The sequence below is a fragment of the Dromiciops gliroides genome, chromosome 3 (assembly GCF_019393635.1).
Source record: "Dromiciops gliroides isolate mDroGli1 chromosome 3, mDroGli1.pri, whole genome shotgun sequence".
Lineage (NCBI taxonomy): Eukaryota > Metazoa > Chordata > Mammalia > Microbiotheria > Microbiotheriidae > Dromiciops > Dromiciops gliroides.
Genome location: NC_057863.1, coordinates 626,148,149 through 626,162,044, shown reverse-complemented (window position 1 = coordinate 626,162,044; position 13,896 = coordinate 626,148,149). Strand labels below are relative to the sequence as shown.

The following is a 13,896-nucleotide window of genomic DNA, read 5'->3' as shown; positions in this document are numbered from 1 at the left end:
GCCCATTCTGGTCAGGGATAGTTGTCTTTTGGAAGTTTTTCCTGACTTGAAATCTAGATTTCCCTCTTTGGAGCATCCTCTATCATTCCTACTTCTGTCCCCTGGGACCAAATAAAACAACTTCTCATTCTTCTTCATGACATACTTGAAGGCACCTCTTATGTCCCCTGAGTCTTCTGTTGTCCAGACAAAACCTTTCCAGTTCCTTTAACTGATTCTCATGCCTGTAGAGATCCAATCTGCAAACCTATGAGTATTGATTTAGAGAAATAGTCCCTGGAGTGGGCCATGGTACAGAGGGGTCGGATTGTGAAGGAATTAGAAAAGGCAAAGAAGAAATAAAACTATCACTTTGGGGGTGGGGCGGGCAATGAGGGTTAAGTGACTTGCTCAGGGTCACACAGCTAGTGTCAAGTGTCTGAGGTCAGATATGAACTCAGGTCCTCCTGAATCCAGGGCCAATGCTTTATCCACTTCGACACTTAGCTGCCCCCAAACTATCACTCTTTGCAGATAATATGATAGTATACTTAGAGAATCAACTAAAAAACTAGTTGAAATAATGAGCAACTTTAGCAAAGTCACAGGATAAAAAAATAAACCCACAGAAATCATTAGCATTTCTATATATTACCAACAAAATCCAGCAGCAAGAGATAGAGAAATTCCATTTAAAATAACTGGAAGGGGCAGCTAGATGGCACAGTGGATAAAGCACTGGCCTTGGATTCAGGAGGACCTGAGTTCAAATCCAGCTTCAGACACTTGACACTTAACTAGCTGTGTGACCCTGGGCAAGTCGCTTAACCCTCATTGCCCTGCAAAAACAAAACAATAAAATAACTGGAGATAGGGGCAGCTAGGTGACATAGTGGATAAAGCGCTGGCCGTGGATTCAGGAGGACCTGAGTTCAAATCTGGCCTCAGACACCTGACACTTGCTGTGTGACCCTGGGCAAGTCACTTAGTCCTCATTGCCCTGCAAAAAAATTAAAAATTTAAAAATAAATAAAAATAAAATAACTGGAGACAATATAAAATACTTGAATGTCTATCTGCTAAGACAAACCCAGGAAACATATGAACACGATTACAAAACACTTTTCACACACACAAAAAATCAGATCTAAACAATTGGGAAAATATCAATTGCTCATGGGTAGGTTGATCCAACATAATAAAAATGACAACTCTCCCTAGATTAATCTACTTATCCAGTGCTATACCAATCAAACTACTGAAAATGTATTTTATAGAGCTAAAAAAAAAAAGAATAACAAAATTCATCTGAAAGAACAAAAGCACCGGCCCTGGAGTCAGGAGGACCTGAGTTCAAATCTGACCTCAGGAAATTAATGGGGGGGGGAATGTTAATGTGCCAGATCTCAAACTGTATTATAAAGCAGTAATCATGAAAACAATCTGGTATTGGATGAGAAATAGAGTGGTGAATCAGTGGAATAGATTAGGTGCACAATATACTCTAGTAAATAACCATAGCGATTTAGTGTTTGATAAATCCAAAGATCCAAGTTTGGGGGGGCACCTGCTTTGGTAGAACCGATTAGAGCTAAGCATCCTCTGGCAGAATCCTTAGGACCTTCGGGGTCATCATCATTCTTCATTGCAGACCGTCTTTTGTCTGGGAGAATTTCCTCTATTTATTTTTAACCATAGCCGATTAAGGCTCTCATTAAGTCTGCCCTCAATTCTGGTGAGCCCTGCAGAGAGAGGGAGGGAAAGGAGAGGTATTCCGATCTCTGCCAGCTAGGCCTGACGTTCAGGATGGCATCCAGGAACACGCAGGCTGGCCTGCCACATCCACCTGACCCCGGCTACGGGCCCTCCCTTGGCTGGGGCTCCAGTGTCTGTGTGTGGACAGAATGGCCCCTGGAGTGTGTGGGGGATGGGGTTAAGAAATCTGAGCAGGCTCCCGGGGTCAGGAGTCCTTGGCTGGCCAGAGTCTGATTCCCTGATCCCCGCCCCCTCCCCTTTTCATTCTTCTAAGGGCCGCCCTGCTCCAGTCTGGGGACATGGATGGGAAATAAGCCACCAGGTTGGGATTCCTCTGGTCCCATGACATATTTGTCCAGCTCCGGGGCACCTGCTCAACATGGTCCTGAGTTATTTCTCAGAAGGGAACATGCCAGGCTGGGGGCCTCCGAGATGGCCCCGTTGCCTTGAGAACTCTGTGGGTGTGTATGGTGGGGGGAGCCTCAGCTTGGCACCAGCGGCCCCAGAGATCACAGCCTTCCTGGAAACCCCTTGCTTAATCCTCTCTGAGGTAACAACCCTTGGTCAGAGAAGCAGGCAGGAGGGTAGGCACTGGGAGGGGAGCAGGGGTGGGGAGCTGACTTCACCCAACCCCTCTTGGCTCACACCAATTATTTCTCTTGGCTGATTCCTTATCCCCACCCTCTCTTCCCGCCCCTTTTGCCTCCACCCCCTTCTCTCCTCCGACAAGTGGAGAGTGCATCAAAAGCTAGTCCCATCCCTAGCCTACCCTCATTAGGAGCACTGAGGTGATATAACTTAGGACAAATGGGAAGGTGATGGAAGTGGGGAATAGTTTTTAAAACAAAGGTAGAGGGGCAGCTAGGTGGCGCAGTGGATAGAGCACCAGCCCTGGAGTCAGGAGGACCTGAGTTCAAATCTGACCTCAGACACTTAACACTTACTAGCTGTGTGACCCTGGGCAAGTCACTTAACCCCAATTGCTTCACCAAAAAAAACTCCCAAAAAACAAAAAAAAACAAAGGTAGAGGGGGCAGCTAGGTGGTGCAGTGGATAAAGCACCGGCCCTGGATTCAGGAGGACCTGAGTTCAAATCCAGCCTCAGACACTTGACACTTACTAGCTGTGTGACCTTGGGCAAGTCACTTAACCCTCATTGCCCCACAAAAAAACCCCACAAAACAACAACAACAACAAAACCAAAGGTGGAGCCTTTTCCTCAAGATGGCGCCGAAGGTGAAGAAGGAAGCGGTTGTTCCCCCCAAGACAGAAGCCAAAGCCAAGGACTTGGAGGCCAAGAAGGCAGTATTGAAGGGTGTGCACAGCCACAAAAAGAAGATCCGAACATCCCCCACCTTCCGGCAACCCAAGACTCTAAGACTTCGAAGGCAGCCCAAATACCCTCGGAAAAGTGCCCTGAGGAGAAACAAGCTTGACCACTGTGCCATCATTAAGTTTCCCTTGACCACTGAGTCTGCTATGAAGAAGATCGAGGACAACAACACCCTTGTCTTCATTGTGTATGTCAAGGCCAACAAGCATCAGATGAAGCAAGCTGTAAAGAAGCTTTATGACATCGATGTGGCCAAGGTCAACACTGATCAGGCTGGATGGAGAGAAGAAGGCCTATGTCCGACTGGCTCCAGACTATGGTGCTTTGGATGTTGCCAATAAAATCGGAATCAAATCATGTAACCTCCCTAGGCCTCTGTTTCCTTGGAAGTTAGTCTCAATGACCTCTAAGGGTTTTTTCCCCTGCTCTTAAGTACCAAAAAGGCTGGCCCTGGCACTGTAGGGTGATGCCCACAGATGACCCTCATTAACCCAGAGGTTCAGAACAGACTTTGTTTTTGAGGCAAAGGGGTTAAGTGACTTGACCAGGGTCACATACCTAATAAATGTCTGAGGCTGGATTTGAACTCAGATTCTCCCCACTCCAGGCCCCATTGCTTTACCCACTGTGTCACTTAGCTGCCCCTGACTTTATTTATTTATTAAATAAAATTTTATTTTTTCCAGAATGACTTCATTTTTTAGGAGAAAAAATGGGCTTAGAGGAGACAAGTGACTTGTCCAAAGTCACACATCGAGTTAGTAGCAGAAGCAGGGATTACTGTGTTCTTTCCCATATATCGCATCTGACTCCCTTTTGCCAACTTTGGGGTCACCAAGTCCAAGCAAAGAAAAGTATGGGTGCTTGGCATCTCTGGAAAGTGGCCCCTTCTCTCTACTCTATTTCAGATCCTTGTCTTTCGCTGGAATCATTACAAGTCTGCTAATTAGTCCCTCTCAAGTTTCTACCTTCTCCAGTCCATCCCCCCAACAACATCACCCTCTCCTGGTACAGCTGATAAAATAATCTTCAAAGATAGTTTTGATCCCTTCCACCTGCCCTTCTCAAAAGCCTTCAGTGGCTCCCTGTTGCCTCTAGAAATGAGACATAAATTCCTTAGTCTGACACTGAGAACTCTTCACAGGTTGCTTCCAACCTGCTTTCTCATTATTATTTTTTTTTAAGGCAATTGGGTTTAAGCTAGTAAGTGACTGAGACCAGATTTGAACTCAGGTCTTCCTAATTCCAGGGCTGGTGTTCTATCCATTGCACCATCTATATGCCCCTTTTTTCATATTTAAAAAAATATATTTTTATTCCCCCCCCCCACCAAGTTGCATGTAAAAACTATTTTAACAGGTTTTTTTTTTAAGTTTTGAGTTTCAAATTCTATCCTTCCCTTCTTCCCCTCCCCACTCCCTGAGATGGTAAGCAATCTGATATGGGTTATACATGTTCAATCATGTAAAACATATTTACATATTAGTCATTTCGAAGATGAAAACTCAAACCAAAAAAAAAAAAAAAAGAAGGAAGGAAAGTGAAAATAGTATGCTTCAATCTGTATTTAGATTCCATCAGTTCTTTCTCTGGAGGTGGATAACACTTTTCATCGTGAGTCCTTGAATCATGAATTGCTTAGAATAGCTAAGTCATTCACAGTTGTTCATCATACAATATTGCTATTACTGTGTGCAGTGTTCTCCTGGTTCTGTTCACTTCACTCTGTGTAAGTTCATGCAAGTCTTTCCAGGGTTTTCTGAAGTCCACCTGCTCTTCGTTTCCTATATCACAGTAGTATTCCATTACATTCATATACCTCAACTTGTTTAGCCATTTCCCAATTGATGAGCAGCCCCTCAATTTCTAATCCGTAGTGGCCACAAAAAGAGGTGTTCTTAATAATCTTGTACATGAAGGTCATTTTCCCTTTTTTGGTGATTTATTGGGGATACAGACCTAGTAGTGGTCTTGCTGGATCTAAGGATATGCAGTTTTTTAAGCCCTTTGGACATAGTTCCAAAGTGCTCTCCAGAATGGTTGGATGAGTTCACAACTCTATTTGTGCATTAGTGTCTCCGTTTTCCCATATCCTCTCTAACATTTATCATTTCCTTTTCTGTCATATTAGCCAAACTGATAGGTGTGAGGTAACACCTCAGAGTTTTTAAAATTTGTATTTCTCTAATCAGTAGTGATTTAGAGCATTTTTTCATATGACTAGAGATAGCTTTGCTGTTTTTCTGTAAACTGCCTGTTCATATCCTTTGAGCATTTATCAATTGGGGAATGACTTGTGTTCTTATAATTTTGACTCTGTTCTCTATATATTTGAGAAATGAGGGTTTTATCAGAGATGCTTGCAGTAAATTTCTCCCTTTCTGCTTTTCTTCTAATTTTGGTTGCATTGCTTTTGTTTGTGCAAAAAACTTTTAAACTTCATATAATCAAAATTATCCATTTTATATTTCATAATGCTCTCTATTTCTTGTTTGGCCTTAAATTCTTCCCTTTTCCATAGATCCAACAGGTAAATTATTCCATGCTCCCCTAATTTGCTATCATATCACCCTTTATATCTAAATCATGTACCTATTTTAACATCATCTAGGTATATTTTGTGAGATGTTGGTCTATACCTAGTTTCTGCTATACTGTTTTCATTTTCCCAGTAGTTTTTGTCAAATAGTGAGGTTTTCCCGCCAAAAGCTTGGATCTTTGGGTTTATTAAACACCAAATTACTATCGTTATTTACTATAATGTATTGTGTATCTAATCTATTCCACTGATTAACCATTTTATTTATCATCCAAAACCAGATTGTTTTCATGATTTTTTAATATTTTTATTAAATATTTTTTATTTAAATATTTTTATAACATCGTTTGAGATCTGGCACAGCTAGGACATCTTCCTTCATATTCCCCTCCCCCCCAATAATTTCCTTGACCTTTTTTTTGTTCAGATGAATTTTGTTATTACTTTTTTTTGTTTTGTTTTTAACGGGGCAATGGGGTTAAGTGACTTGCCCAGGGTCACACAGCTAGTGTCAAGTGTCTGAGGCCGGATTTGAACTCAGGAACTCCTGAATCCAGGGTCAGTGCTTTATCCACTTCGCCACCTAGCCACCCCTTGTTATTACTCTTTAGCTCTATACAATATGTTTTCAGCAGTTTGATTGGCATGGCACCGAATAAGTAGATTGATCTAGGGAGAGTTGTCATTGTTATTATGTTGGATCAGCCTACCCATGAGCAATCGATCTTTTCCCAATTGTTTAGATCTGATTTTATTTGTGTGAAAAGTGTTTTGTAATTGTAGTCACATGGTTCCTGGGTTCGTCTTGGCAGATAGACATCTAAGTATTTATATTGTCTCCAGTTATTTTAAATGAAATTTCTCTCTCTTGCTGCTGGATTTTGTTGGCAATATATAGAAATGCTGATGATTTCTGTGGGTTTATTTTCTATCCTGTTGCTAAAGTTGTTAATTAATTCAACTATTTTTTTTAGTTGATTCTCTAAGTATACCATCATATTATCTGCAAAAGTGATAGTTTTGTTTCCTCATTGCCTTTTCTAATTCCACCTGGCCTCAGTGTATGATCCTGGTGATTTATTGCTGTAATCTCCTTGCTAGTATTTTTAAATATTTAAAGTATTTAAATATTTAAGTATTTAAATACTATAATAAATATTTAAGTATTTAAAATATTTGCATCAATATTCATTAGGAAATTGGTCTATAGTTTTCTTTCTCTGTTTTTGCTCTTCCTGGTTTAGGTAACAGCACCATATTTGCATCATAAAAGGAATTTCACAGGACTCCTTGTTTGCCTATCTTTCCAAATAGTTTATATAATATCGGAATTAATTGTTCTTTAAATGTTTAGTAGATTCTTATTTCACATTATTCCCAGTTAGAAATGCTCTGTTCCAGCCAGATCAGATTCTTTCCCAAGTTATGGGCATTTTTCATGCCTGAAATGCCTTTCCTTTTCAACTCTGCTCAGTTCAGATATAATCTCTTGGATGAAACCTTTCCAGAATACTATCTCCTCCTCCTGTTCCCCCACCTCACCCCTTTTGTGGTCTTTCCTTGCTCAAATGGTCTTGGATCTGTTTATTTGTGAACACCCAGCACAGTGTCTGACAAATAATTGGGACTTGAAATGCTTGTTTAGAAACTGAGGCTTAAAAAATTATAATGCACAAGCTTGGCCTAGGAGAAGTTAAAAGAACCCAGGTACGGGGTGGTTCATGTTCATAATCCCTGCTCCTGGGCTGAGGCTCAGGCTGGTGGGTCCCAAGTGTGTGGGAGCGCTGAGCTGCAGCCCGGCTAAAGCTCATCTAACATCTACACTAAGTTTAACACCCGTATGGGGAGCTGGTGGTGGGGCTGCCTAAGGAGGGAGTGAACCAGTGCTTGTCAGAAACAGAGAAGGTCAAAAATTCTGTGCAGGTCAGCAGCTGGGGTGACAGGGAGACCCAATCTCAAGAAAATAAAAAGTAAAGACTGCACCTTCCTCTCTTTGTGGAAATAGGGGACTATAGGTATGGAATACTGCATAAACTGTTTGACAGGTTGGCTCTGCTCAGCTGCTTTCCATATATAAACACATGTATAATACATGCATATATTCCCATATATGTACATATGTATATGTACATATATAAACACATGCGTGTTGTCCAGTCATTTCAGTCACATCCAACTCTCTGTGACCCCATTTGGGGTTTTCTTGGCAAAGATACAGAGTGGTTTTGCATTTCCTTCTCCAGCTCATTTGACAGAGGAAACTGAGGCAGACAGGATGAAATGACTTGCCCAGGGTCACACAGCTAGTCAGTGTCTGAGGTCAGATTTGAACTCAGGTCTTCCTGACTCCAGGCCTGGTGCTCTCCCCACTGCATCACCTAGCATCTCTCTCTCTCTCTCTCTCTCTCTCTCTCTCTCTCTCTCTCTCTCTCTCACCCCCCTCTTTCTTTCTCTCCCCCATACACACACACACATATACATACACACGTAAATTATATATACATGTAAATATAGTTATAAGGGATGGATTGCTGGATAGGAGAGTGGAAGGAATCTATTTGGAAATTACTTAGAGCATTTTTTCATATATGTAACTGATTTCTTCATCCCCAAACATCCTGTTCATATCCTTTGACCGTTTATTAATTGGGAAATGACTCCTATTGGTAGAAATTTGACAAAGTTCTCTGTATATGAGATGTGAGACCCAAATCAATAACCCACCCCCCAAAAGATGGGAGTGGGTGCAAAGACGGGCGTGAGCCTAGAAGAGGACCCTCTCCCAAAGCAGGGAAAGACGCCACTCAGAGAGCAATAAAACTTGTCCAGGCTCATACAGCTCATCAGTCACTCGGAAATGATTAGACGCCAGTTTGGGTCAGAGGTAGGACTCGAACCCTTGTCACTCTCTGGCTTGGAGGCCTCTCATTTTAGCACTCCCCGGTGGGCTCTTGAAGGACGGGGGGCGGGAGGTGGGGGAATGCTCAGCCTTTCCCGGCTCTTTCCCACCCGCCCGCGCGGACCAAGCGGGAGTAAGGGAGCCCCAAACCAAAGAGCTTACCCGCAGGGCCCGCCCTCTTCTCCAGGGCCACCCGCGAATGGGCGGGGACAGCCCTCCCGGCCGCTGCCGATGCCTCCAGCCCGGGCCCCCAGTGCGCGCCTTGGCCCGGGTTTCCTAGCGCTTCCGCACCCCGAGGGTGAGTACGGCCTCGGGCTGAGCGCACGCACCCTCCCGCTGCTGCGGAGCCCGGAAGATGCGCGCATCCTTAGCGGGGGGAGATGGCCGAGGAGCGGCCTGGGGAGGAAGGCAGGAAGGGGTGCGGGGAGCCCTGCGGTTCATGCTGGCCCTCTCGATTGGCCCACACCCCGACGCGTTTGCAAAGCGAAATTGTGCAGGGAGACCTTTGCACCTGTTGGTGCCCGGGAGACCTGGTGCGCCGCACCATAGGCTCGCCGGGCATTCGTGAACTACCCTCGCCCGGGGATGGATCACAGCTGGACTAGTTAAGGGGGGTAGGCAGGGGCCCCCAGCAGGCGGGCCAGGATGGAGGGTGCGCCCCGGGCCCAGTCTCAGCCCCCGGAAAGTGCCCGTTATCCTTGAAATTGAGTGCCCGCCGGCCTCCTCTGTGATGGAGAACCCTGGTCTCAGGGCACGTTCTAGAATTTCTTCCGGGAAATTCCCAGGCTGAACATCCCTGCGCCCGTGTGTGTGTGTGTGTGTGTGGGGGGGGGGGGAGATTGGAGACCCTTTGCTAGAGGCTTTCAGCTCTAGAGCCGAGCCGGGACTGTGTGTGGGGACAAGGGGAGGAGGGGACGGTCACGTGGAGAGGGATGGCCACTGGTGACCGCGCTCACCATTCGTCCACTCGCCCCTTTCCCCCAGGGCCCCGGACTGGAAAAGCCTCCCTGACCGACCCCCCTCCACCTGCACTGAATCAGCAGAATATTTGCATGAAACCATTTGCTATTTCCCGAAATCCGCTGGGCCTGGCACTGGCCGGGCGCTGACCGTCTTAGACGCAGTAGGCTGCAGTCCACCCCGTGCCCCTGCTGTCCCTTCGTCGGCCTCCTCCCGCCAAAGGTTTTATTTATAAACTGACCGCATGGGCGTGCTGGACTGGATGCATCGTCCCCCAATGATACATGAGCCTAGGCGCTCCTGGGGATTAAACGATCCCTTGGCAGGGTGGAGGAGAGCCTTCCTGTCACATTCCCAGGCCCATGAGCCAATTCTGCAGACTCGAATAAACTGCAGCCCACTTCCCTTCCTCCCGGCCACCTTCCTGCAGAATCAGACCTGGCTTCCTGTGGCCAAACGTTGGTTCCCCCCCCCCCCCCCCAGCAGGGGCATTTTTGTAGCAAGTGAAACCGGGCCTCTATATCTCCGGGACTGAGGATTTGCTTTGGAGAATCCAATTCAACAGGCATTTATTGAACGCCTACTGTATGCTTGGGCCCTGGGGATACCCACACACAAAAAGGCAAAACTGCCCTGAGCCTAGAGGAATTTACACTCTGTCTCCGGAAAGAGACAAATTCTAATCCTTGCCAAAACATTTACCACCCTTGTGACCTTGGGAGCCACTCAGGTCACCGCTAAGCAGCTCAGTTTCCTCACCGGGAAAATGAAAGAGCTGGAGGAGATGCCCTTCAGAGTCCCTTAGTGCTAGAGATCTGTGATGGGGGGGGGGGTTTGCAGAAATTGACTGCCTCCCCCAAGGTAATCCAGCTCCTCTCCCTCCGGAGAGTAGAAAGGGCACCGACTGTTAGATGTAGAGCTCAAGGGAATCAGAAGTCATGAAGTCCGTTTTCTTAATTTATATAGACTAGGAAAGAGGCTCAGAGGTCAAGTGGCTGGATCAGGGTCACTGGCAGGATTTGAACCCAGATAATGATTCTGTTTTATATGTGTATGTACATTTGTGTGTGTATGTGTGTGTGTATTTTGGTCCCAACCTGGAATTTTCTTTGGTCTAGGACACTCCCCACCAAAGCAGATCATTGGATCGGAGATATCAGGGACCTCAGAGGTTATCTAATTCAGCCCTTTCCTTTTACAGATGGGGAAACTGAGGTCCAGGAAGTGGCTTTCCCAAGGGGGAGTTTTGGGTGGGGGGGCGGGGCAATGAGGGTTAAGTGACTTGCCCAGAGTCACACAGCTAGTAAGTGTCAAGTGTCTGAGGTTGGATTTGAACTCAGGTTCTCCTGAATCCAGGACTGGTGCTTTATCCACTGGGCCACCTAGCAGCCCCCAGAGACAGACTTTGAACCTGTCTTCTGACTCCATAGCCCTTTCCTTTTCCCATGTACCCAGCTGCCTCTGTTAGCAACTGCTATTTTTTTAAAATTCTAATTAATTATTTATTTTATAGTATTAATTTTTTAAAATTTTGAGTTCCAAATTCTCATCCCCGGAGAAGGCAAACAATATGATATCCATTACACAGGTATTAGCGACTGTTCTGCAATTTATTTTGTGCTAGCTGCCTGTGCTCCTGAGGTGTCACAGGGCCATCATGTGTGGACTTGAACCCAGTTCTTCCTGATTCTGAGGAAACTGTCTATCCACTATGACAGATTGCTTCTCGTTTTTTACACGGTTGGAGTTTAATATCCATTGGCTTAATTGGATTGAATGCCTGGCAGGGCTCATATGATTTTCTGGTTCACCATTGGCAGCAGATGCTCAATTTTCCACCATTTTAAGTGCCCCCTTGGCAGCCAGCCGGTGGTGAAGTGTCCTCTCCAAGGGTGAAGGCTGGTGCGGCTTCAGGAACCCCATCAGTCACTGCATGGGAGCCCAGACGCCTCTGGGGAAGTGGGGACAGCTGCAGTGTTAGCCCATGGAATCATGCCACCTTGTGGCCTGTGTCCTACTCAGGCCCTAGAACAAGGCAGGGTTTTTAGGTTGTGGAGGAAGGTGGCAGATCTGGTGCACTCCCAGTATGGAGATTCCCTTCATCCCAGAGCATCACCAGTAATAGCTGCTGTTCAACTTGGATCAGATATTTTATTCCAGCCGTATTTTCTCATCAGAAGCTTTGCTGCTGGGACTGCTTCTTTTAATTTCCAGTGCCTAGAATGTGCTTGTTGAATTGGATTCAGAGTCTTAAGGTATAGCCAAGACACTGAGAGGTTAAGGGATTCATCTGTGGTCACACATTTTAATGTGTATGTCCAGGCTGGGGCAGGATTTGAACCTAGGTCTTCCTGAATCCAAAGTCAACATTCTATTCATTACACCAGTAGGTACCAACTTTATTTATTGGCTCCATAAACCCTTTCCAATAACAACAACAAAAATGTATTGTGAACCCCAGTATATTCAGTCATTTCAGTCGAATCCAACTCTTTGTGACCCTATTTGGGGTTTTCATTTCCTTATCCAGCTCATTTTACATATGGGGAAACGGAGGCACACAAAGTTAAGTGACTTGTCCAAGGTCACACAGCTAGGAGGTGTCTAAGGCCAGATTTGAACTCAGGAAGATGGCACTTTATGCACTCCAGTGCCCCCTAGCTTTCACACTACTCATAATATTCTGTAATTATTTACTGCTGTTAAGGTTCCATTGAAGATTTTTTAGCAGGAGTTTGGGACCCACCAAATGGGACTCTCTTGGTGGACTGAAATGTGAAGGGGCGGTTTAAACTCATCCAGTTGCACCCTCAACTGTCTAGATGAATAAATGGAGCTGAAGGAAGGGACTTGCCCCCAGGGTCACATCAGTAGTAAGAAGCAGGGGCAGGATTTGAACCCAGACCTTCCAACTCCAAATTCAGAACTCGCTCCACGGGTCCAGGTTGTCTGTTATATTCATAACTGAGCAAACATTTCTTAGTTCGGCACCTGTTCTATCTATGTTGAGAGACACACATCCTGTGACATAGAAGGAGGACTTAAGTCCTGATGCCTATTGGCTATAAGACCCCAGGACAGCTGGCTAACTTGTCTCTGCCCAGGTCCACTCCCTAGGCCTTTGAACCTAGAAGACAAGCTTCTCTGCTTTGGGGGAGGGAGCTACTTATACAGTTCCCCACCCCCCAATGTCCAAAGCACTGTTAGACAAAGGAAATTATCTTTGTCCCCCGTCTACTGGGAGCACTCAACATGTGCACAGATACAAAGTGTTTTCAGGTGAGGGGGGAGAAAAAGAGAGAGGGCCAATCGTTTGTCCTTGGGTGATGTCATGACTTGCAGTGAATTGGATTGAAGTGAGGAAGGGCAGTGCAAAGTCACCAGCCTCACTCCTCCAGAGCCATCTGGGTCCAGTGGCAAGATATACATCAGGACCACTGGAGATGGCCCCAGATGTTTGAGGCAATTGGGGTTAAGTGACTTCCCCGGGGTCACACAGGTAGAGGTGAGATTTGAACTCAGGTCCTTGGAACTCCAGGGCCAGTGCTCTATCCATTGCACCACCTAGCTGAGGGAAAGAGAGAGAGCTGATGACCATGGTGTGGGCTTGAACGTGGGGGTGGGTTGCTGTGTATGCAGAACAAACAGGCTAGTTTATGGCTTGTTTGTTTTTTTTTATATTCAGTCTGTTATATCTTTATAGTGTTTGCTGTTTTAAAGGTTTATTGATGTTCTTTTTTTTACATCAGAATCACTTCCCAAAGTTCTCCATTCCTTGCCAGCCCCACCAGTAGAGCCTTTCTTTCTAACAAGCAAGTACAGTTAAGCAAAGTGAGCCAGAGCACTGACCACAGTGTATGTGCCTTTCTGTACCCGTAGTCCCCCCCCCCCCCCCCCCGGCCCCCATCAGTTGGAGGCAGGCCAGTTGGAATGGACCAGTGAGCATGTGAAGGGGGAGGACTAAGAAATAAGACAGGAAAGACAGGTGGGAGCCAGGTGACAGAGGGCTTTAAATGCCAGCCTGGGGACTTTACGTGTCATTCCCAACGCAATAGGGAGCTGCTGATGATACATGAGCAGGGGGAGGGTGGGGGCATGGTCAGAGAGGTATGTTTTAGGAAGATCACGTTGGCAGCTGTGTGGAGGATGGACTGAGAGGGGAGAAGCTGGAAATTATGATGGTCCAGGCAAGGGGTAACAAGGGCCTGAACCAGGGTGTGTGGGGTGGGGTAGGGGGGGAGAGAGAAAAAAAGGAGAGAAAGGGGAGGGGGAGAGAGAGAAGAGGGAGAGAGAGAGTGGGGAGGGGGAGAGAAGGAGAGGGGGAGAGAGAGAAAGGGAGGGGAGAGGAGAAGGAAAGAGAGGAGGGGGAGAGAGAGAAAGAGGGAGAGGGGGAGGGAAGGAGGGAGGGGGGAGAGAGAGAGGGAGAGAGAC

General features: G+C 46.0%; 2 protein-coding genes across 2 annotated transcripts in view; both read left to right on the top strand.

Annotated features, from left to right (window-relative positions):
* Nucleotides 1-2,958: 2,958 nt before the first annotated feature.
* LOC122746284 (60S ribosomal protein L23a-like) lies at nucleotides 2,959-3,408 on the top strand. The gene has a single exon (XM_043991761.1). It carries the CDS (start codon nucleotides 2,959-2,961, stop codon nucleotides 3,406-3,408), a length of 450 nt encoding a protein of 149 aa, XP_043847696.1.
* A 5,286-nt stretch (nucleotides 3,409-8,694) lies between these two features.
* H6PD (hexose-6-phosphate dehydrogenase/glucose 1-dehydrogenase) overlaps nucleotides 8,695-13,896 on the top strand; it is a 52,364-nt gene continuing 47,162 nt past the window's right edge. Inside the window, exon 1 of the mRNA XM_043993905.1 lies at nucleotides 8,695-8,803. The gene's annotated coding sequence lies outside the window, so the exon portion shown is untranslated. The remainder of the gene's footprint in view (nucleotides 8,804-13,896) is intronic.